Source organism: Boleophthalmus pectinirostris, unplaced genomic scaffold (assembly GCF_026225935.1).
Source record: "Boleophthalmus pectinirostris isolate CB_2022bp ecotype Guang Dong unplaced genomic scaffold, ASM2622593v1 HiC_scaffold_14, whole genome shotgun sequence".
NCBI lineage: Eukaryota > Metazoa > Chordata > Actinopteri > Gobiiformes > Gobiidae > Boleophthalmus > Boleophthalmus pectinirostris.
The window spans coordinates 19,827,247-19,851,525 of record NW_026571047.1 but is presented as its reverse complement, the minus strand read 5'-3'; the positions used below and the strand labels follow the sequence as shown (position 1 = coordinate 19,851,525).

The 24,279-nt window shown below is 38.4% G+C and overlaps 1 protein-coding gene across 1 annotated transcript in view; it reads right to left on the bottom strand.

The window, feature by feature from the left end:
* The window catches only part of LOC110154346 (ankyrin-3-like), an 82,356-nt gene that overhangs the window by 7,428 nt on the left and 50,649 nt on the right, over nt 1-24,279 (bottom strand). Inside the window, exons 29-40 of the mRNA XM_055150022.1 lie at nt 22,471-22,625; nt 21,059-21,270; nt 20,105-20,312; nt 19,734-19,830; nt 19,417-19,645; nt 18,925-19,050; nt 17,913-18,035; nt 17,425-17,451; nt 10,824-10,852; nt 6,139-6,212; nt 4,217-4,348; nt 3,459-3,602 (exon numbers count right to left, since the gene is read on the bottom strand). Coding sequence (XP_055005997.1) covers nt 3,459-3,602; nt 4,217-4,348; nt 6,139-6,212; nt 10,824-10,852; nt 17,425-17,451; nt 17,913-18,035; nt 18,925-19,050; nt 19,417-19,645; nt 19,734-19,830; nt 20,105-20,312; nt 21,059-21,270; nt 22,471-22,625 — 1,556 coding nt within the window. The remainder of the gene's footprint in view (nt 1-3,458; nt 3,603-4,216; nt 4,349-6,138; nt 6,213-10,823; nt 10,853-17,424; nt 17,452-17,912; nt 18,036-18,924; nt 19,051-19,416; nt 19,646-19,733; nt 19,831-20,104; nt 20,313-21,058; nt 21,271-22,470; nt 22,626-24,279) is intronic.

Genomic DNA, 24,279 nt, shown 5'->3' with positions numbered 1-24,279 from the left:
CTCCAAAACCAAAATGAAAAAATGGAAAATGATTAGTTTTATTCAGACTTCGATTTTGTGCTTAAATTAATAGTGGATAGACAAAGTGGATAAAGGCCATTTCTCATTTCCTTGACTTAAACTGCGATGCCGGACTTTTGCATCACATACGGACTGAACCAGGACTAAACCAGGACTAAACTGTATTCAGTCCCGGTCTAGTCCCGGTCTGGTCCTGGCCTCAATCAAGGTTTGGTCCTGGTTTGGTCCCGGCCTCAGTCCCGGTCTCAGTCCTGGTCTCAGTCTTGGTCTCAGTCCTGGTCTCAGGCCCGGTCTGGTTCTGGTCTGGTCCTGGACGTGGTTCAGTCCTGGTTCAGTCCGGCATTGCAGTTTAAGTCATGGGGTCTATTATTAATTTAAACACAAAATCAAAAACTGAAAAAAAAAATTTCATTTTGGTTTTGGAGACAAATTTTCAAAAAAAAATTCTTATTTTTGATTTTATACTAAAAAACAAATCAACAAATGATACACAGATTCTAACTGGGATGAAGTTTGCTTTTTAACTTGAGGACTACTGTTAAATGAGTATTAAACACATGAAACATAATAGTATGCCTATCCTCTCATAGACCTATACTTATCTGTATACAGCAGGTCTTATATAAAACTAAATGGGTTTACTTGAAAAAAATGTTTAATCTAAGTCTATGAAAAACCTCAAACTTGTGAACAAGCACTTTCTGCTCAACAAATGTAATGAAAAATACATATTAACACATGAAAAGTCACACGAAAAGATGGAGATGGAAGACAACTTTAAGGAAACAAATCTAAATTTCAGTCGTTTTTTGTTTGTAGGTTATACCAGGCTTTATGCTCTGCTCTATGAAGGACAATTTGGCAAAACTTGACATTTTACATGGGTTAGTGAGTTAGTTCATGTTAGTATAGTTAAATATAGATTTCAGGTACAGAGTGATCCCGCCTGAAGTGTGACGGGACACCAGGGGGCAGGGGGGAGGACGGGGGAGAGGTCAAAGGGCAAGGAGGAAGAGCAGAAAGCTTGAAAGATACAGATTTATCAAGCGAAAAATGAATAGGAAAAAAGAATGAGGATCCAAGCATAGACGGAGGAGAGTAGGAGAGACTGGAAAGACGAGGCAGGACAGGTGCAATAGGGAGGACATAAACAGGAGGAGCTGGGGACGGGGCCTGGAATTGCAAACAGGAAGTTGAACTAGGAAATGGAAAAGCTGCGGGGAATAGACTCGGAATGATAGTCGATATTGAGGATTTAGGAAATAGTGATTTTTTAAGGAATTTAGGGCATGTAGGAGAGCCAAGAGGTTTTACAGATTTGGCTATAACACAATTCACACGAGACAAGAAGACAGCAGTTAGTTAGACAAAACGCACATGGATAAATAGCATGAAAAGACAGACATTTAATGCACAAGATGTTCAAATGAATGTTATTTGAAGCTGCAGAAGCCAGATATTTGCTTATATTAATTGATAAGCAAAACAGCGCTTAGTCCGGAGCAGCGACGACTTGAAAAGATAGAAATTCCCACAAAATAGTTGAAGAATTGTTGTAAAAAAAAGAAGAAGAAGAAGAAGGAAAAAAACAAAATAGATAGCTAATCATGCTTGGTTTCTTGCGTGATTTCCAGGATCAAACTGCAGGGGGCGTTGTTAAGATTATGTCATGTTGTTCTAACTTATGATCACTCCGTTAGTTTAGCATCAAGGTAAATAGGCAGGTTAGTGATTGAAATACTTCTAGTTGATTATTATTAAGGGAAATTTGTGTTAGGAGTTAGAAGAGAGGAGGGAGAGAATCAGGAAGAGGCTGGAACCAAAGCAGGAGAGCGTACAGTGGAGGCTTGGAGCACCTGGAGATGAGAGCTACTAGCTACATGGGAGCTAACAGCAGTATCACACACATAGGAAGTTAGCATTAGCATGATCTATTTTCAACTCATCTATATTAAACTGGCTGAAAACTAGATGTGTTGAAAAGACCACCACATATTAACAACAGTTAGAGCAGGCAGCCTCTGACAACAAAGCAAAAGCCATGCAAATTTGTGATCCTCAAAATAGCTCCCAGAATATTTATTACAGGTTAGTTGTAGTTAAAATATCATTAGTAAACATTAGCATGACTTGTTTCATAGTTGAATCTTAAGCCAGTATAACCACAATGACTAAAAATAGATATGGTTATTACATTGTCATATTCAAACAAGAGAATGCAGGCGATACTCAGTAAATAATGACAAATTAAAACATGTAAAATGTGTCAGTTGCTACCATCTTTGAAACCAAAGAAGAATGATAGGTAGAAGGAGAGGGATAGACTTGCCACACTTAAAGCAACATAACTTGGTTTTTATCATTATGTTTCCATGTATTTAAAAAAGCGTAAAGTGTGTGAGTTTGTGTAGTTACATACACATAAACATAACTAAACCAAATTATGATCCAGTGCCATAGCCATCTGAAACATCAGATGCTACAATGACACATTTGCACAGGTTTTCTTAATAAACTTCATGCTTTTGAACACTTATCAACAGCAGTCACACACACTGAATTGTCTCATAGTCCAAAATTTTACCGAAAAGAATCCTTCCTTTACGACGCTATGATAAAGCATATATTTTATAATACATAGTACATAGGCAGAGGTGGACAGTAGTAAGAATATGTCCTGTAAATAAATGAATGGTTGTAGAAATAGTTTAAGTCGTTAACCATTTCATTCTATCATTGTTGGTAGTAGCAGGTACAGACCTATAGTGCTTATTGTAATGTAGCTGTAGTAATAGTACTAATTATTAACGGTAGTACTAAAAGTAGAAATAGTAGTAATAATCAAAGTCCTCACTGAGTTGTAGTAGCATTATTAGTAAAAAATTAGGCCTGTCACGATACTGAAATAAAGTTTTGCCACTGACACAATAACCAAAGAGCAGATTTAAACCACAAAAACGATCATAAATGTACAATATTGTTACAAAACATCAGCTGCAATAAATAAACACGTGAATGGAACTCTTTAGTACTTATCTTGCATCTATAATGAGTCAAAGACTCTATTAATTCAACTTCTACGGCTCAAATCTTAACTTAGTGCAAAGAAAATGTACACACGATAAATATTTACTTTAAAAATGGTTAATTATTGATCATCTAATATATATTGAACGATACGTCAATATAGTGATTATCGTGACAGGCCTACACAAAAGTATATTTTACTATAGCAGATAAGGAGGCTACTTTTACTTTACTTGTCAAAATTTGAGTACCACCTCTGTCTATTGACTCTCTAAACTTACTCCAGATTTAAATTCCTTGTTTATTGCCTAGTGCCTACAGCTCAGAGTGGGCGAGGTGAGGAGAGATGGAGGGAGAGACTGAAGAGATAGACTGGAGAGGCAGTAGGCTAAGGGTGGGCTACTGTTTACCATCGGACTGATCCGGGAATACTGCGTTATCATCGGCAAAGCAGCGAGTGCCTGAAATGTTACCGTAGTCAAATATGGGCCCTTCCAGCAAAGTCACAATATCCAACCGGTTGATCTTAGTGAGCGCCGTAGTTAAGGCATCCGCTACAACAGAGAAAGATACAAAGTATATTAAACTGAATATTATAGAGTAGAGGTAGGCAAAAGGGGTAAGATATGCACAAGTTTTATTTCTACCAACTTCTTTTAATTTTTTGTTATCTGAACTTTTATTTTATACTTACAAAAAGTAGTTGTTGTAAAAGTATATGCAAAAGTATTAAGCTAATTGTATAAGTATAGTATAGTATAAGAAATATATACTATACTATATAATAGTATAAGAAAACTGTCAGCTAGCTGCAAAAAAGTTGATAAAAATAACAGAAACTTAGTTGAATGTTCCATACATTATATGGTATACGGTGATACAGCAGAATTTTGATGCTTGATGTTTGTTTTCAGTTTGTGCTACTCAACCAAAACACATTTCTGGTAAAAAAACAAAACAAAACAAAAAACCTAATTATCACTAATGGGAGAAATATTTGTTTTCATCAGTATTGCACACCTTTATTCAGAGATTTCAGAGTGATAAGGTAGCAATTCAAAACAAAATATTATGTCTTTTAAATGGTCAAAATGGTCCTCAAAACGTCACCTGTAAACAGGAAGCTGAAACCCACAAATATCATGTAAATTAATGTATTGATGCTCACTTGTGGCATTTTTACCGTCCCTGTGCACCCATTTCTTTAGCAGCATGAAGCTCTGAGCAGTCAGAGAGTTGGGGTTTTCCACACGAATGAAGTTGATCTCGTCCACAGAGAAATTCAACTCCCTGGCCAGCTCTGAAACAAAAAAAAAAAAAGGTTAATTAAGACAAACAGTGGGTTATCTATAGCAGCAAAGACTTTTACTGTCTGAGTTTACTACTGTGTTGTTAAATATGTATGTGAAATATGTTATGCCATTATCCTAACTTTTCAAATTAAATTTCGATAGACAAGACTTGATACTAATTTTGATACCACAGTGATAATAAAAACAGCATAATGCAAATACCAGTACAAAATAACAGCCATTTATATGAGAATGTGGTAAAGCTTTTTAAAATGTAAATTCACTGCCTATTTATGATATTTCATCAGTATCAATACTTGTTGAAATATTAGTTTTTATATTATTTGGGGCTATTGATTTTGTGACACCCCTAATGTTTCATACTTCATAATTTATTTCTCAAATAAAAATAAAAATACTTGCTGTTTTTAATATCCCTTTTAATATTACGTCTTTAGTTGTATGCCTTACTATTTATGGTCTGAACAGATTTGTGAAACTGCATTGTCATGTCATTTGATAAGAGAAGCTTTATTTGTCCCTCAATGGGGGAAACTCCAGCATCTTACACAACTAACCCACAACGTTTGTAGGTGGATTATATTTCATGTCTTGATTTATTCCGTGTCGATGGTAATATGGACAAGGCTCTCAGCTGCCAAACACGGTCAGAATATGTTGAAAGCAGCACTTGATGTAAGATGTCGTGTGCTGTGTGCAGAGAGGCCCAATCTGTGCCCATAAATTCTCCCTCGGAGAACATAATGTGCGTTACATCTGCAGCTTTGCCACGGTAACAAGCATTAAATATGAATCAGGGCTTTTTCCTTGAAGGCCACTCACTCAGTCACCGCAGAGACTAACAACAACGCGGCTCCTGACATACTTCTAATGCAACTCGCTCACTTTCATAAATACAAGCAGAGCCACACCCAATGGGAGACACGTACAAGACGCCAGGGCAATGCTGCAGTGCAGGTGGGCCGGGACAGACTGCAGTGACCACACCCTATACTTGAAAATAATGTTGTGTTCAAAAATAATGATAATCTATGTGTACAGTTTGAAGTCACTGTTTTTGCATTGACAGTAAATATACAGACAAATAATCAAATCTTCTAATCTAATAAATGTTGTGTGCAATGCTACAAGTTATATACATACATGATCAGTTATATTTATGTTTTAATTAATGTTGATTATTGCTTTGTTTTAAAATGAGTTTAAATTGATTACCTAACAAATACATTTATTATGATGTCTGAAAAGATTAACCTAGATATTTTTTGATACAAACAATTATCAAGAATTCAGAACTGCATTTTTGCATTTGTTACTTTTTATTCAATTAAACAAATCAATTGCTATACACGTGAATACTTATTGTGTTCTAATCTGTTTAAGCTTAGACATGGTGAATAAATTCCTCTGCAGTGCTGCACAAACGTGTGGCATTATTTGTCCACCAGGGGGCAGTAGACACCACAAAACATATTGCTTTGAAGCTAGTTCAAATTATTCACATGTGGGTGGGTCGGATACCGAGAACTCCTCATTGCAGTGCAGTCTGTTTGGCAGAGCACTAACCCATGCTTAAAGAGATATGAATCTAGCAGATTTTACATCTATTGACAAACTGAAATGATTAGGAGGTTTCAATAATAGGTAGTACTGATTGTAGTTTTTGATCAAATAAGGATAGTAGAGCAACAAAACTGACATAGATTAGTAAATAAAGCCTATATTAAATCATTATCTTATGTTATATTAAACATAAGGTAAAAGTGCATTGGCTCACCAGTCCAGCTGAGTCCAAGGTGGTCTGCTACAATGGCCATGCGGAGGTCAGTCCTCTCACATGGGCTTTGTGGACCTAGATATTCACAGCATCCAGGAGGCAGGGAGGAGCAAGACAAATATTGATTATTTAAAAGCAAATAAACAACAATAATATAATAAAATGACTCTTTATCTATTCTATATGTAGGCCTAGAGTAAAGTGTAATTTTGGCTTTGGTACCATCAGGATCTAGTGTACCTCTTAGTAGTGTGCACTGACTTGTGTTTTGATTGAGTTTTGTGCAACTTACTAACGGTTACTGATCTTGTTTGGTTGGACATAGTCATGTTAAAAGGTAAACTTTTTAAACTGGCTCATATTCTGAATCATACTGTGTAATGTAGGCTACTGGTACCAAACATATCCAGTATTATCTGTTTTAATAAACTTCAGCTAGACTAGAACTGTTTAACAGACCCCAATAGACCTCACTTACACAGTTCCAAAAGTTATTCAGTTAGTATTAGTGTTAGTTAAAGTTCACAGCACTTCAAAGCTACTTTCTACCATCAAGCAACATTCCCTCCCACTGAAGAAAGCAATTCATTGTCTTAACTTAAAATCACCAGCTGTATTGGTCTTCAGCATCTTACATCTTGTTAGCTAGTACGGACTGTAGCCGGTGGTATGCAGATACAGTGATTTTCAAGTTTAGCTGATGAATTGTTTTCCCTGTGAGCAAAAGGACGGCGATCACCACAAAGAAACTACCTCTATACGTCAAGCAAACAGACCAATCAAGCACAACACTGCACTGTACCTACGCCTATGGAAATTTGGTTGAGCGTGTGTCCCTCTAAAACATCTTTGCTTGAGTAAATAGAAATGAACAGTTGAAACTACAATTACAACAAAAGACATCCCAAATCACTAAACTCTTGACATGTAAAGCAATTCATTGACAAACTGTAAAGCTGGATTTGTTTTTTGTGACTTGTGTTCACTATCAATCTCTGTCTGTATTTCCTAGTGGTCTCATCTGCCCCATTTATTTGCCAGTCTATTCCATGTCTGTCATAACTGCCACTGTAATGCATAAATATTACACCTGATTGAGCGTCAAGTATTACATGGTTGCAACAAATGATCAGAATAATAGTGACTAATTGGCTAATAAAATCATTGTAATCGTATTTGATAAACGTTAATCATTACATGAACTACACAGACTCTAAAACACATTCCAAAAGAATCTTTATAAACACAGTGGCATTATTAAACTGATTTTGATCAAAAATACACTTAAATATATCTAGACTAGCTGCCAGTCATTATATTTTCACTTCCAAAAATCTCAATGTCTCAAATCTCAAAAATGAACAAATCATTGGACTAGTCAGCTGATCAAAATAAATAAGGAATCACTGACTAGTCGATCACTTAATTTATTATTTTTACCTCCGCCAAGGAGGTTATGTTTTTGCCAGCGTTTGTCTGTTTGTTTGTTTGTCTGTTAGCAACATAACTCAAAAAGTTATGGACCGATTTTGATGAAAGTTTCAGGATTTGTTGGAAATGTGAAAAGGAAGAACTGATTTCATTTTGGGGGTGATCCGGAAGAAATCCTGGATTCTGGATCACTTTGAAATTTTAGTTAACATTGTGGTAAATGGGGCCAAAAATTTTGTTTCTCAATATCTCGGTTAATTATTGACCAAACCCCATGAAATTTGACTGAGGGATGGACAATGGGATCCTCTTTCATATTCCAAATTGAAAGATACGAGACAAATATTTATGGAAAACACAATTAATATGAGGGGGACTGTAGTCCTTGGCGGAGGTCTGCGCTTTCTGAGTGCTTTTCTAGTTTGTAAATCTTGTGCTAAGGGAAAAAACAAAACACTAAAAATAACGCAACTGTCCAAACTATTCTAAAAGTTAAACATATAATAGTTATGTAATCACTGTCTGGTACAGTATCTGTTCGCCCTGCCATACTGAGACAGCACAGGACAAGAAGAGGGACTAGAGACAAATACATCACATCACAGATCACCCACAATCCACCACAACAACACCTGCATGCATCTCCTCACATAGAGAGAAAGTAGAGTTCATAATAAGAAGGGTTTAAAAGAGTTTACAAACTCTCTGTGACAGGGGCAGCCATGAGTGGAGCATCAGCCTGACTCTCTGGCCTCTTCTGTCCTTCTCGTGTCCACCTACACATCCTGGCTGCTGGCTCAACCTCAGCTGACACAAGGCTAGGTGGGGCAGGCGGAGGTGTAGTGGTGGTGATGGTGCGTTGGGTGCAGGTGGGTGGAGGGCTGGATCTCTTCTCTGACAGGGAAGTGTTCCTGCTTCGAAGCTTCGTGTCCTCAGTGGCCAGTGACTTTTCCGCTAATAAGTGTGAGGATCTTGGCTTGCCCCTAGTTTGGTCCTCCTGGCAATTTGACTTTTTCTGACATACTTCACTATTGGATTTACTTGTGGAGTTTTTACTATGGCTATCTATAAATATTTGGTTAACCTTGACTGTTTTAACACCCTGCTTTTTGAGAACAGATTTTGTTTCAATCTCTTTCCTATTTAGTGAGCTTTCCTCTAATGTGTGTGAAGATCCTGGCTTGCCCCTGGCTTGGTTCTCCTTAAAATTTGACTTCTTCTGACAAGCTTCAGTACTGATTTTCTGTTTTTCTGTAATTTGTGTTGTGGATTTTCTACTATGGCTATCTTTAAGTATTTGGTTAACCTCGACTGTTACAATACCCTGCTTTTTAACCACAGATTTAGTTTCAATCACGTTCCTTTTCAGTGATTTTTTCTCTAAGGAGTGGGAGGATACTGGTTTTCCCCTAGCTTTGTCATCCTTGCTATTACAAGTTTTAAAATTGGCTTTTTTCCTACATATTTCACTATTACTTTTTTCTAATTTGGATTTTCTGCTATGGCTATCTTTAATGATTTGGTTAAGGTTAATACCTTGCTTTTTAACCACAGATTTAGCCTCTTTCCTTTTTAGTGAATTCCAAATAGGAATTTTGCTTTTCTGAAATGAATTTTTAGACCTGTCACATCTTTTACTAACTATGTGCATTGCATTATCCTTCCCTGTTGCTTGCTTGTGAGTAAGTTGTGCTTCTGAAGACATCTGAATGCATAGCTTGTGATTAGGAACCCTGACTGGTAACCTAGACTTGCATATCTTAGTGTTTACCTCTTTGGCTGCAGTGTGTGTAATTGCTACATGAATGGCATCCCTGTCTCCCGTGATATTGTGTACTTCCACTATATTGTCCTCTTGTAGTGCAGGACCTATAGTCAAGTCAGATACAACTTTGTCCACCTGAGTAGACTCACATGAACTGTTATGAGAATCTGCATTGCTACTATGGATGTTGTGTGTTGAGTCCATGTTTTCCTCTACCCCACCCAAAGTGTAATAATTTATAATACCTAATGATATATTGCTCCAGTAATCTGCCATACTTGATGTGCTATAGTTAGAATGGGCTGAATAATTTGAGGTTTCAGAGGCTGTAGTTATGTAATGAGATGAATCAAAAGTGCTTGTTTTAGATTTGGAAGTGCTATTTGAAACATCAAAGTTATTGTCACTTGAAAACTTTGATCCTGTTCTAAAAGTGGAAAACGTGGGCTCAGTGTGAGAAGTAAAGTCGTGACATGTGCTGCTGCAGCCTGCACCATTTGAGATCTCTAGCTGCACTGTGGTTGTGGGTATAGGTATTTGTGGGAAGCTCTCTGTGGACTCCTGACTGTCCTCCTCCTCATCATCATCATCATGTAAGTCTAACTCTAAATCCCTGACTCGGTACCTGCCCGCTAAAGGGTAATGCTCACCAATCTGAAAAAACTGCAGCCTCTCCTCCACCATGTCCCTCTTGCTCATGTCAATTGCACCACTGCGCGTCATCTCAAACATCTTCCCTTCATGGAAGGGGAATGGGTTAGGCTCGCTTGTGGGCGTGCTATCGTCCGTCGGGGTTCGGGCCGGAGTGGTGTCCGGCGTTGTGGCCTGGGACTGCTCATCCACAGCCAGGCCAAACGGTTTAGGCTCACCGTTGCCCCCCTTGGTCCCGCCCATGTCAACTTCATCTCCACTTTTACTTGGCCACGGGTCAAAGTCCAGCCCTTTAGTGGCAACAGTCTTAAAAGTGGAATTAAATTCTTCCTCTAATTTGTAACTAAAATAAGTGTCTGAAAACCCTTCATTATCCAAGGGCTTTGGATCAGTTTTACCATTGTCTTTTTTCACACCATTTGTTTTTCCATTTGTGTCTTTTTTGCAAATATCCTTCTGGTATTCCTCTGGCGTTTTCTCCTCCTCGATCACCTCCAGTTTAGTTGGAGGAAAAGACCGGTCAGTTGTCCTAAAAGACTCAGATGCCCACACATCCCTCCTGCTGTCTGGATACCCATACAGTTTTAGATCAGCCTGCTCACTTAGTCCATCATCCTCATCCTGAAGTTCATATCCATCTAATGAGTCTATCTCTGTTGCATCAGTGTCATGGGAAAACTCTGCTGTTGTTGCTATGGAACAGTCAGTAATAGACTGATCATTACCATTCTGTTCATAGTCATAGTCCTCTCCTTTACCATTGGACCCTTTTGAACCATTGGATCCATTGGTACCATTTGCTTCTTTGTTATTCCCATTTTTATCATGCTTTTTAGATTTCTTCTCTTTCTTCTTGTCCTCCTCCTCCTCTTTAGGTTTAGACGTTAACTTTTTACAAGGGATTGGCTGGAAGATAGACTCATCATCTTGCTCCTCCTCAGTCTGGCCATCTTCACCCCCGGATGGTATAGGAGTTGGGGGTTGGATGCATATTATTGGCTCTTTAAGAAGATGTTTATCATGTTCCTCTTGTAAATTCACCTCCATCATTTCAGTTTCTGTTTCTGAAGATGCACAAGACCCTTTCCTCTCTGTATCGGACTTATCTGAGGATGAATCTAATGGAGGTGGGGGTGGAAACTCTATGTATGCAATACCTTTATCTTTTGGGATATCTTTTCTTTCTTGCACTATTTCAACCTGTCTATCATCGCCTGTTGATTGCAATCTATTCAGCGCATTCAACTCCTTTTCATTATCATTAGTTTCTTGTTTATTTGCATTGACCACATCTGTGTCTGGACTATCTTTGCTTTCTGGAGTCACTTCTTTGAATGTGAATACTGCTTTCTCCTCTCCCTCCGATTCTTCAGATACCTCCATTATCGGACTTGGTTTTCCGGGCATAAATCCCATAAAACCATCTAGAGTTCGTGTGGTGAGATCGTAGCTAATCTCTTCCGAACTAGGAGTCTCTGGGGTTATTGGACTTTTCCCTGAACTATCTATAAAAGAAACCTGCTCCAGTGTATCTTCATCAGGGCTAATAATAGGGCTAAGACCATTTGACTTTTGCTTAACATTAAATGATCCCTTGGCATCCCTCTCTGCCTGCCTACCAACCTGCACACCTACATATACTGGTAGTGTCTTAATACCTTTAAAATTTTCTTTGGCGGTTGCCGTGGTAGGGGATGTGATAACTTTCTCAAGCACCTCTCTGGGACTAGGAAGGTTGTTTGAGTTTGAATCTTTTGGAGCATTGTCCAAAATTTCAAAAGTCAAATCTGTCTTTCTTTGGGCTACGTCAGCGCTTGGCCCTTTCTTAATTAACGTTGGTATTTGTGAAGGCCTTGGGGTTGTTGGTGATTTGGGAACTGGAATTTGAGATTCTGACTTTTTCCGAAGATTTTTGTTCAACTGTTGTTCTGTTTCTACCTTTGATACTTCATTTGTTGTTTCTTTCATCTTTGCAACCTTTCTTACTTCATTTACATTATCTACAACTTTCTTACTGCTATCTTTGGCTTGTGTATCTATAACACTCTTAGTTTGTTCACTACATTTCTGAATTGAAACAATATTTTGGTTTGTCTGACTGTCATCTGCCAACTTGGGAGATTTTGGTGGTGATGTTGTTTTACTGCTTTCCTTTTCAACATCTTTATCAGCAGAGCCTTTTTCTGCCCCTTTTGTAAATACTGGAAGTTTACTCTCTTGCATCTTTTTAACTGACGGCTTTGGTTGGACTGGTGGGGGTACTTTGGAGGGACTAGCTTGACTGGCCTGCTTTTGGGCTGCAGCTTCAAACTTCATTCTCACTGCACTGACTCTAGACGTGGATCTCACTGGAGAAGATGGTTCAGACTCACTAGATATAGCTGGCTCAGTTACATGGGATGTGGCACTTTTCTGAGGACTGCTTGGTAAACTTGAACTTTTCTTTTCAGTTGTTGTGCTAGTAAATGTTTTACCAGTAGAAGACTCCTTAAATTGGCTTTTGTCTTGCGTGTCTATACCTGCCTTAGACTTTTGCTGTATTTTTTCAGGACTACTGCAAACTGAAGTTGGCCACGATCTTGGTTCTTTTATTTGCCGTTTCATTGGCTTTCGCTCTGGTGACTGCAACTCATCATTCAACTTTTCAGTTTTGTCACGGAAGAACTGAGAAACTTCACTCAGTTTTTCCTCAGCCTCCTTAACTGTCTGGTCCACCCTGTCTTCGTAAAGTAAATTCTCCCTGCTTTTGCTATCATGTTTCTCTTCTGTAAATCTCATCCACACTGCATGTTTAGGGCTACCTGGTTCAGTGGTGTAATGGAGAACTGTAACTTTATCAAACTGCGCTGATTCATCCCTGTGTGAAAATTTGCCTGATTTGGGGGAATCCTCTTTAGATGACCCCCTTTTGGGACTACTATCTTTTTGTGGGCTAGCATCAGTGCTCCTACCAGATTCAGGACTTTGGTGTCGCTTTTTCTCAATCACTGTCTCTTCTGTGTCTGACTGAGAAGCTGAAGACACATCAAGCTTCTCGGAAAGTAACATTTTTTCAGCAAAATTATATGACTCACCTCTTACCTCTGAGAGCTCATCATCACAGTATTCAATTGAATGTTGGCTCAATAGTTTAAGTGCTTTGTATGAGTCATCGGCTATGAGCTGTGCAGAGCTAGGTCGACTGTCCTCCTCTTGAGATACAGGAGTGTTGACCCGGGAAGTTTCTAAGAAGGACGGGAGTGTTTCCTCTGCAATAAGCTCCTCCTCTTCCTGTTGAACATCCTCATAATCCAAAAACTCCCTAAAACCACGATCCCCTTTATAAACATACAATTCTGGGTGTTTCTTGGTCTCTCTAATGATAACTTCTGTTGGTTCTGCAGTGCTATGCCCTTTCTCAATGTGCACCTCAATTATTCTTTCAACTTTAGGTTTAGACTTATCTAGAAACCTTGGCGTTAGCTCGTCACCTTTAACTGAATCCTGGCTAGCTTTGTGTTCAAAAAGTCCCGCTAGTTCCTTAGATGGATCCCTTCCTGACTGAAAAGCTTTCATTAGATCTCGCACCGACATTCCCTCCTCTATCATCTCTGCGCTGTCTGAAAACTGGGGTTTATGATACACCATTCTAGTTGTTGTGGTGATTTGAGTTTCCTCTTTAAGACACACACTTTTACTCATCATTGAATCATCTTGTAGCATGTCTAATGCTTGTGCCGAGCTACTTGGTTCAAAGTCTATGGCAGGAATAGCAGATGCTGCCTCCTCCATGGATACAAAATCAGCTCTAGCTTCACTAACACAGGGGGGAATGGGTGAGTCTGTAAACAAAGGCTTAGGCCCTGTACTTTCTGCACTTTGGGGGGCTGATGGGGTCTTTTCACTTCTCGTCTCAAAGCCACTGTCTGACAAAGGGCTCTTATCCTGTTCGTGGGACAAATCTTCAGGTGATTCTAAAATACTTTCTGCCCCTTCTGCGAGTTTGCTCAAATCTTTCTCAGATGGCGAAGTGTGCATTGCCGAAGCTGGGGGAGGCATTTTAAGCTTGTTCTCTTGTAGTGTCATTGATGGCTTAAGGATACGCTTTTGTTTTTCCTCACCCTCCCTCCTCACCTCCTCTTCATAACGACTTTTTAACTCTGCCATTTTGGAAAGCGAGCTCGCACCAATTTCATTTGTCAAGTAATCTACGACCTTGGCCAATTCAATGTCTTTACTTGACAATGCTTGGTGTTTGAACAAAAGCTTGCTTTCTTCAAAAGGAGAAAACTCAGATAGTCTTTGTGCCTCTTCAATCTCATCTTTAGAAAACTCCTCCCACTCCTCTTCTTTGCCATCACTAAAGATATCTTTCTGCAAGATCTGACTAACCTTAACTAAGTCCTCCTTTACCCTTTCCACTAAAGTATATGGCTCCTCATCTTCTAGTTTCTCTTTGGGTGTCCCTGTATTTGATGTCTGCACTGTCTTAACTGCAGTTGGCGTGTCTGTTTGTAAAATTGCTGTCATCCTCATCAAATCCTCTTTCATGTCCGCTACATCTCTTAGTATCTCCTGATTGGAAGCAGCTGCCGGGTGGAATAATGGGAGGTGTAATGAATGGAGGAGATTTCAACTGGGATTTTAATTTGGTAGCAGTAACACAAGTCGACAGTAAAGGAGATGGAGAGGAGGTGACAGAATCAGGAATTGCCATTTTGAGAGAACCTGGTCCAGGTTTGGGTGGGGAATCTGGGATGACATTTATTAATGAATAAACGGGTAATGTTATTTTATTTGTGCAAACTGTTGAAGTGGACGGAGGCACTGCAGATCTGAGGGACCCATAGCCTGAGCTAACTGGTGCGGCTCTATGCGATGAGGAAATTGATTTGAGAGTCCCATATCCGGACACTGAACAGGAGTCTATGGCTTCATTAATCGCTGCGCTGAGAGTGGAAGTTGCAGCTTGTGTAGTGGCTTGGATCCTTTCCTGAAGACTAGTGCTTCTTTCGGATACAAGTCGTGACGAAGGCGAGGAGGGCGTGGAGGAAGAGGAGGGGTACTTGACCGGGGACAGTGAACCATTCATTAATTCGGATGATGCAACTGTGGTCTGTCCCATTGTGGAGAGTGACGAAAGTGGAGACCACCCGATCCGTGATGACAATGTTGAATCTACTGAGGTTTTTATTGGTGAGATGTTTTTGACCGACTTGATTGGGGATCCTGTTTCTGATTTATAAGGCAGATTGTACATGTTTAAGGATGTTTTTGGTGATGGTGGTGCAGAAATTGAAGACCCATTGGTGAGTGAATGAAGTGGGGAAGTTCTTGAGGTGTAAGCTGATGCAAGATTTTTGATTGAGGCTGGATCTGTCGCATATCTGGAGGGGCTTCCTGGAGAGGCATAACTAGTTGAGCTCTGAAGTGGATATTGGCCTTGCTGTACAACAGTTTTGATTGGGGAAGCAACTCCTCTACACCGGACAGGGGAAGACGCCACAATTTCAACGGCAGCTGCTTTTACTGGAGATGGTAAGGTAGTCGGTTGGGTTGTTCTGAGAGTGGGGGAAGTTGGGGACAGAGACCAGGGGGATTTTAGTGGAGAACCAGCTGGTGGTGAGTGGGGCGGTGAAGTGGAAGAGGCGATTGGACCCCCCAGTCCTGCTGTCCTTGCTTGGACAGGGACGGTAATAGGAGCAGCCGTCCATGGTGGGTAAGGTCGGGTTGGAAAGACAGGTTTGTGAGGGTAACCAGCAGGCAGTGTTCTTGCTGGTGTGCTTCGCTCGACTGCTGTTTCTTCAAATGAATTGTTTTGGGAAATAATGGTGTGGGACAAATGACAAAGGGGAGTACAAAAATGTGTGGAGGAACGTAAAATTATGTGGGGCAAGAAAAAAGAACAACAAAACATGAAAGAGGAAAAGACCAGAGGAGGAAGAGTTGATCAGTGACACTGGTATCAGGTATCAGTATAATTAGTTTTACAACACTGACAGAAGAGGAATATTTACAGATGTTTGTGTGAGGATATAAACAAACCAGAAGCAACACAAATAAAGTGAAAGGCACATAGAGCACGGAAAGGAAAGTTCAAATGAAAATGATGAAACACTTGACAGCGAAAGAATGGCAAGACAAATGCACCAGGAAAACACAAAAAAACCCTCTCTTTAAATGTTGTTAACATGGGCTCCTTTATGTACATAAAATCCGCTTTTGAGTGCCTTTTATCTGTTTGATTGAAAGAAATTTACTGTAGTTCTTTAATCCTAAAACAAAGCCATGGGCTGCAGAAAATAGGCCGCTACTATAAATAATATAACAGAATTTTTGACAAAACGCACATTAAAGTGCAGGGTAGTTTCAGGTCCATTTTGTCATGCGGTTTTGTGTCAAGCAGTTTGCCAAAAACTGAAAAATGAAGCCAAACTTAAGACCTTAAAACATGCTTTTTTGTCCCAATGAAGATCCCAAAAGGCTCTTCAAATTCAAACTGGGACAAATGCCATTTCAAAATATCCAAATTTTGCTTTAACTTCCTGATAAACCTTTAAAACATTGTGTCAGAAAGTCAAAGGAAAATTTCTGGTGTTGCTCAAATCAAACATTTGAAAACTCTGCAATGAAAATCAACCCAGAAGAAGTTCCACTCACAATATGGGGCAAGCACAGCACAAAACTGAAAACCACTGATTGACCCATGCAAAAATACCATGTACCATGTTGTAAACAAGCGTGTGGACAGAGCATGTATATGTGGGTGAGGAATATGCATCCAGTACATTCATATTATCACAACTAACTCCATATGGATCATCAAATAAAGTTAATATTTAACTGAGTTGGTTAATAATCTACAGTATTATTCTACCAAGGGGTTGTTAGTAAAATATCACACTCACTCTGTGCAGGCTCGGCCAGATAGCTGTAGCGCTTACGTAAGGCTAGGGAAGCAAAGGTATGACGTCTCTCTGTCTTTTCAGTCTGCAACAATAGCAAACAACACAACACCTTTCAGTTCTGGGTCACCCTAGATTAGTATAAAGTGGTGCCAAATCAACAATATTTGGCTTAAATACTATAATGATATTAGTAAAGAGTGACTTTATATGATTCAACACAGCAGCATATTCTTATTTATGAAACTGTGCTGCTATGTTTCAAAGTGGGTTAGTTCACAGAAATGTAGAAAACAGTCAACTTATTTTTTATGTGCATTATATACGTCAAGAACTAACTTATATTTATGTACATATATGGTTCAAAAACTTAAAATCTGATGCATTATCTCTTACCAAATGCTACACTATGAAACTGATAAGATGTAGTATATCATATGACGTGCAAACACCTGCTATATAGAAAAATCAGCAAGGATAAGGCTATAATATGCAAAGCAAGGGCCGCGTAGCGCAGGAAAATGGACAGCACGCAGTGGGAATGGTGTAGTTTACCTCTTCCTCTGGATCTGACTCCACATCCTGGTTCCCAAGATGCATTGCAGGAACAAGGGTAGTAGTAACATAATGGAGAAGCAGGGGGAAAAATATCAGGCCGTGAAATAGGATAAGCCTCTTAAGCAAAAACTGAGCAAAGCAATAACAAAATAATAAATGCACCAAAAATAAATAAATAAAAATAAAGCGCGAGAAGCAGTAAAACAGCAAATAAGGTCAAGCCACAGTAGCAGCCGCAAAGGGCCCACAAGCCATAAACATGTCACCCAAATAAAAAAGTAGATAAATTAAACAGCCAATGACAAGAACCCACTGCATATATAATTATATTTACACAGAAAAGCTTTAAACAGATAAAAGACACAGTGGCGGCAGATTGGCCATAGTCTTTCTCTGTCTTGAATTATTATCAATGAGGTGGTATTTTCCCTATCCGTGAGAATGGTGATGAGGTGAGGACAGAAATGGTGCTGAATAGATCGTACCTTCTTCACAGCAGGAAGTGTGATGTTGAGATTGCAAACAGCGGTCTGAGGAAGTCCTTTTATGGTCTTACATTCTTTGAGGAAAGTGAGACGACCACATGGCTCCTGGCTGGGATCGCGCACCTGAACACAGAGATAACAATTTAAAATGGGCAGCAGACTTCTTTTGTGAATGTGTGATGAGTTTGTGTTCAGTTTTAAATAGATTCTTCCAACACAGTGACAACTGAGTGAATTACAAGCACACAGTTTGATTTATAGGCTAACACATGGTTGAAAAGTCCCCAAATAAGAGAGTAGGCTGGTCGTTTCTATAAGCAAACTGATTGAAAAAACTGCACTATTATCATTATATTTTTCTAATTAATAGGGATGTAACAATAACCGAAATATCATAATATCATATCATCAAAAATCTCACAATTATATCGTGGACCATCACAATATATCGAATTAGAAGAAGTCTTTTATGGTGCAGCAATAGAGTCAATAAAACTACATAGACCATGATGCTTTGCACTATTTCAGTCCAGTCCGCTGAAATAATGGTTATTAATCACTTTTAAATCTTAATTATATGAATTATGACGAGAGAAAAGTAGCACATTCCCAATTTTGTCAGCCTACAATATTGCAATAAATATCGTGCTGTGAGATGCATGTCGTGAAAATATCGTCTTGAGAGAATTGGATTTCGTTACCTCCCTTCTAATTAACTATCTATCTATTATCTATAAATTATGTTAACGTAAAGTTTAGCTGCTGTTCATGCATCACATGAAAGGTATTTAGCTGGTACTACTGTTTGGATGCAGAATATGTCCTGTTATGCATGATTAGTCTATACAAAAAGTAAAATAGGGCCAATCGATAGGATTTGGCATTGGAAGTAGGTTACAGCCTGCTGGTGTGGTGCTGTGTTTTAAGCTTGGTCAAACAGAGTTTAGTTTAGTACTGTATAAGGGAAGAGTGAAAATATGTAGTAGTTGTAGTTTGAGCCAGTATTTTGTACCTTGACACAGAAGGGCAATCGATTCTCCTTAAAGGCATAGAAGTTAAGCACTAGCTGCTGACCAGCTTTAGTCAAAGGCGTCAAGTTTCCATAGCAGTCCACATAAATCGGACGACCCTCAAGAACCTAAAAAGAATACACAATTACTATAAACAAAAGTGGATTCACCATTAAAAATTAGACAAAACTAGGCAACAAGTATTTTTGTACTCAACTCGTCAGTGATTAATTTTTTGATTATTGTACATTAAGACTTTTCAATATATTGTCATCCAAATTAACGTTGAAATATGGTGACTTACAAATAAAGAGTATTAATAATGAAAATGAGAAATTGTTTATTATTTTTTGACATTTTGCTTTAATAAAGCTTTGTCAGTTTGTCATAAAAAGTTCTATGATTATTTTTAAAGTTGACTAGTCATGATTAGTTGAGTAATCTTTGCAGCTCTATTATAAATATACTGTATAGGCACATAATTTAAAACATACCTCTATGTCTTTGCTTCGTGCCACTTCTTCAAAGTTTTCCTGCTGTTCTAGCGTTTTGTCCACCTTGTCGTCAGTCATGCAAAAGCACCTGAGCCTGGACTCCACCGGGTCGTTCATTTTGGCAAACACCACAAACTTCGCCATATACGGCACACATATAAGCTCCCGGTACAGCTGAGTGGCCAAGCCAACTGTCTCTGGGATCTGGTGACAGTCTGCTAACCAGAACCTGCACCAAAATATTATACATATTGGAGAACATAAACTTGTCATAAATTATAGAAAACAAGAGGATTTTGTTGAGTAGTTTTCATTACCTGGCTGAAACATTGGTAGTAAAGGACACGCAGTCGTTGACAAAAGTGAGAGGAGTCGTGCCAGTAATGTCCTCCCATTGTGCTGGAGATGTACCACCTGAAAGAAAACAGAATTATGAAGTTAATTTACAAAGTATATTGATATATGTGATTGATATGATATAGGTTTTGTGCAAAGTTTTTGGTGTGTGATCCTGAGTTAGAGTATTCAATTTATAAATACAAATACAATTTTAAGTATACAGTATTTTTGATAATCCAGAAACCTCCATGACAGGTATGTGATGGAAGTGACTAGAAGTACAAATTGCTTATATTTTATGTTTTTAACCATATTTGTTTTGCCAGTAGTGGATCTCAGTGTTAAGTACCTGTGATGCTGCAGAGGAGGCGGAGGCAGGGCGTGGAGTCTCCCTTGTACCCATTGGTGAGTCCTTCTCCGGACAGAGGTGGCACCGGGATCGTCATGGTGATGGGCTTGTGGAACTTCCTCCTTCTTGGCTCCACAGTAACGATGGGGCTGAAGGTCGCCCGGTTACCAAGGATCTTCTGCACCAGCTCCTCAGGGACAGGCTGGGCCTAGGACAAAGAGAAAATACAGAATGAAGGAACATGAATTTGAAGTGTTTTAACAAGGCAGACAGTATATTTAAGTTGCTAGAGAACATTTGAGTAGAATAATTGTATAATTATTTCATTATTATTTATTACTACAGTGTCACTGTGCTAAAATTATATCTTTATTTCGATACAAAAGAATGGACAATGATACACAATAATATTTTTTTTTTAAAAAACATCAATAAACCAAAAAAAAAAAAAAAAAAAAGTACTATCTTTTTTACCACTAGTTCTTATTAAGCTCCAAATCATTCTAAAACTATTCAGAAAAGGTCAAGATGACTTTATTTGTATTGAGTCTTGCTCAAATGGGTATCTAGTTTTGGTATTGATTTAAAATGTAATTTTCATTTGACAGTCCCAGTACTTGTCAACAAAGTGATGGGTCCAAATAATTTCCATCATGAATTAATCAAGTTTGAATTGGCCACAGCAGAGTAAAATTATCTGAATTGTTTTTATCATGGACTGGGCCTAAAGACCAGTGCACAATTCTTATTTTTTGTTAAGAAAGATTTTTGGATGTCACACAGTGTAGGCTGTGGCGCATGAAATTGTAATCCACCACACTATGCAATGTTATATAAGACTAATTTGCAATCATAGTCTGTATCCATGTCTTTGTTAGATCAATTGAAATACTGAATAGCCCTTGTAGGTTTTAAAAGTTACATTCAAATCTACAAAAAAAGAAGGCCATGTACCTGCAGTCCCACTTTAATTTTCTTGGTCAGTGCGCCCTCTGGGAAAGAAGCTTGGACCAATGGGAGGCTGCGGCTGTACAAAGTCCCGCCCTCTGGTCCCATGTGATTTGTCTCCTGCCTGATCCGTGACACAACAGCGAAGTATTGTGGGAAGTCCTTGGTTACAATACGGCATATTCGTTTCTTCTCCAGTTCATCTGCACTGTCCAATTCTAAAAACAAGAAAAGGCAAGTCATATATTTTCCCCAAATTCAATAGGTTGTTGCTATGGGAATATGTGTAGAGCAAGACAACTGCTGTATGCTGATAATTTATTTGAACTACAGACACAGCATTGTAAGCTAACCAGCCCACAATTCATTCTATATGGAAGAATTAAACCACATTTGTTCAACCTAGAAAGTATCAAGCAAGTTTCAAGACTGGCAAGGGTAAAAGAACAATTGATTTAAAATTCAATTTGTCAACTGGACAAAGTGTATTTGGTCAAATATGTTTCACAGCTCATCCATGCGGCTTCCTCAGTTCTGGTCAGAATTCTGGTGGGTAATTGATTAAATCTGTCTGCAGGGAGGAGCTAACTACAATGAAACTACTCTGAAACTAACACGCCTACTTGTGTAGAGTTTCTGTTAGTTGGGCCTATTGAAATGCACTGAGTGTAGGGTCATATTAGCATAACTATTCAGGGTCATAATGATAGCTTTCACACCTCTGGACCTGACCTGGCTACAGCTATTGTTCTCTTGTTTGTTTTGATTTAGGTTTGAGAATGGAGTTGTAAATAGGAGACAGATGGTGTCTGAGTCCCCCATTTCTGTTTACAGAAGGATTCTCTTTAAATAAAAACAGCTTCTTTCAAACTCCCCTTTCAAACCAATTCTTTTCTCTGGCTAAGATCTGTACCTTACTATCCTCAAAGGAGTGGCCTGTGGCTTTTAGGTGGAGAAGAACAGCAGACCGAGGACCACTACTGCTCTCTCGTCTCTGTTGGTACATCCTCTTGTGAAGTGTACCAACACAGACGAGAGAGCAGCAGTGGTCCTCAGTTTGCTGTACATCTCCACCTAAAAGCCATGGGCCACTCCATTGAGTTAACAAACTGAATTTCTCCTTTGCCATGGATTCTGAGGGATTTTTCACACAACTTTGGCTTAAGAATCTGCCAATACGCGATATCATTAGATACCAGTGCAGAGGCAGAAAATATAATTCATTGCCTTTAAACACAAACGACATATGGTAAAACATGATCCAAATGTGGTTTCTAACTGTTAGTATATTATGAGGTGTTTTGGATCAACATCGATCAGTAAAAGTTTCAATATCAGTGCTTAATATCCAACAGCAGTTCAGTGCCTAAGACTGACTTTACTTATTGTAGTAATTAGTCCTATATTAAAACAAGTACCTTCATCCATCCCATTGAGAATCTGGTTGAGGTCATCTGTTTTACAATCGTACAAATGTTCCTTCCAGATTTCTCCGTTCTCGCTCCTCAGCAGAATCAGCTCCCTCTCCTGGCCCCGCAATGAGCCAAAATGGGGGATCTCCACTATCACAGGCCTGCCAATTCACACACACCTCATAAATTAGCAAAAACCTCTACTAGTGCACTGTATAATGCATATTAAAGGAACTGTACCCGATTTAAAAACTTGAAAAAAAGAACTAGTTCATTTTGAACTATTTGCAATCGTCTAAAGTTATTCATCACTTACCTTATGCAATCTGAGCATCCCAGTTATTGTATGTGTTGAGTTTATATGTGTTTTCACACTAATTGCTAATATGACTGAAAGGTTTTTATTCCTCATTCTTCACTTTTATTGCAAATTTTATAACAATTTTTAAACAATTATTTATGTTTTGATTTTTGTTTGTCCTGAGATTTTAATGTCTTCTTCTTCTTCTTTCATTCTGTAAAGCACTTTGAATTATTTTGTGCTATACAAATCAACTTGCCTTGCCTAATTGCGCTCTTCCTGATACCGGAAGAGTAAAATGTTTTATAATTAGACAGTACATACAAGAGCTGCTTATACAATATATCTATATATCTAAACAAGGACAAGACAAACTCTGCTCAAATAGATGGAAAATCAATCAAACAAAATCAGGTACAAGGCCTTTAAGTAAGAACAGATCATATACAAACTGTGAGGGGAGTCATGGCAAATGCTTCCTCCATGCACAATATATGCCATGTAAATTTGGTCAAGCAAAACGAGACAGATGAGATGGTTTGAGGGGAAGGAGGAGAAAGCTGCACAGCCCTTTTTAGCTACAGGTAAGCACTACAATTCATTAGAGTTGAACCATCATTAGATAAGGCCATAATGTTTAAGCTATTAACAGTTTTTTGAGACACCTTAAAAATATTAACAGTATTGCTAATACTGTTGTAATACTGTATTTAATGTGATTTGTGCTTATTCTCCACCTCAATTCCTCATCGCTGCCCCAACATAAGAAAACAGTGCTATTTATAGTTCTGTGGAAAAAATCAGGAACATAAAATTTCATACATTGCACATTGTTGAAGGAAATAAAATTTAAATTTAAAAGGTGAAGTAACTTAATCATGAGAAGCAGGATGGTGTGTACTCGAGGAAAATAACTCATGCCCAAAGAAGCGCAAGTCAATTCCACACAGCCAATAAAACAATAGCTTCAGTGACCTTCAAACGTCACCGCAAAAAATCTAAAAGAAAGTTTGTAGTTTTAGGAAGAGGCTAAGTTACTATTGTGAATGCTGATATGTGAATACTGCTTGTAGAGATAATATATATGAATTACAAAGTTATTTATACGTGTTTTAAAAGACAACACAAATTAGAAATTGAAATATTGGAAATGCATAAATAAAATTACATTACACTGTTTTCTGATCTATGTTATAATGTTGTTTCATTGTCACAAACATACCTGGAGTTATGGTTGTTTTATTCACATGTTAAACAGAGAAAACCTGCATATTTAGGCTCTCATATTGAAAACACTCTGTTCCAAGTTGTAATGTCATGTAGTAACACAGAAAGTGCTCTACTGTGTTTTCTACATACACATTCACTAGAATCATTTGGATTATTTCAGCCCTGGAATTGCCAATCTCTACTGAACAAAAGGTAAAATTTAGCTGTAAACTTGAAAACTACCACTTCATGGCATCACAAAGTGGAATAGAGCATTTTAAGCTTTGGAAATGTAGACAGATTCA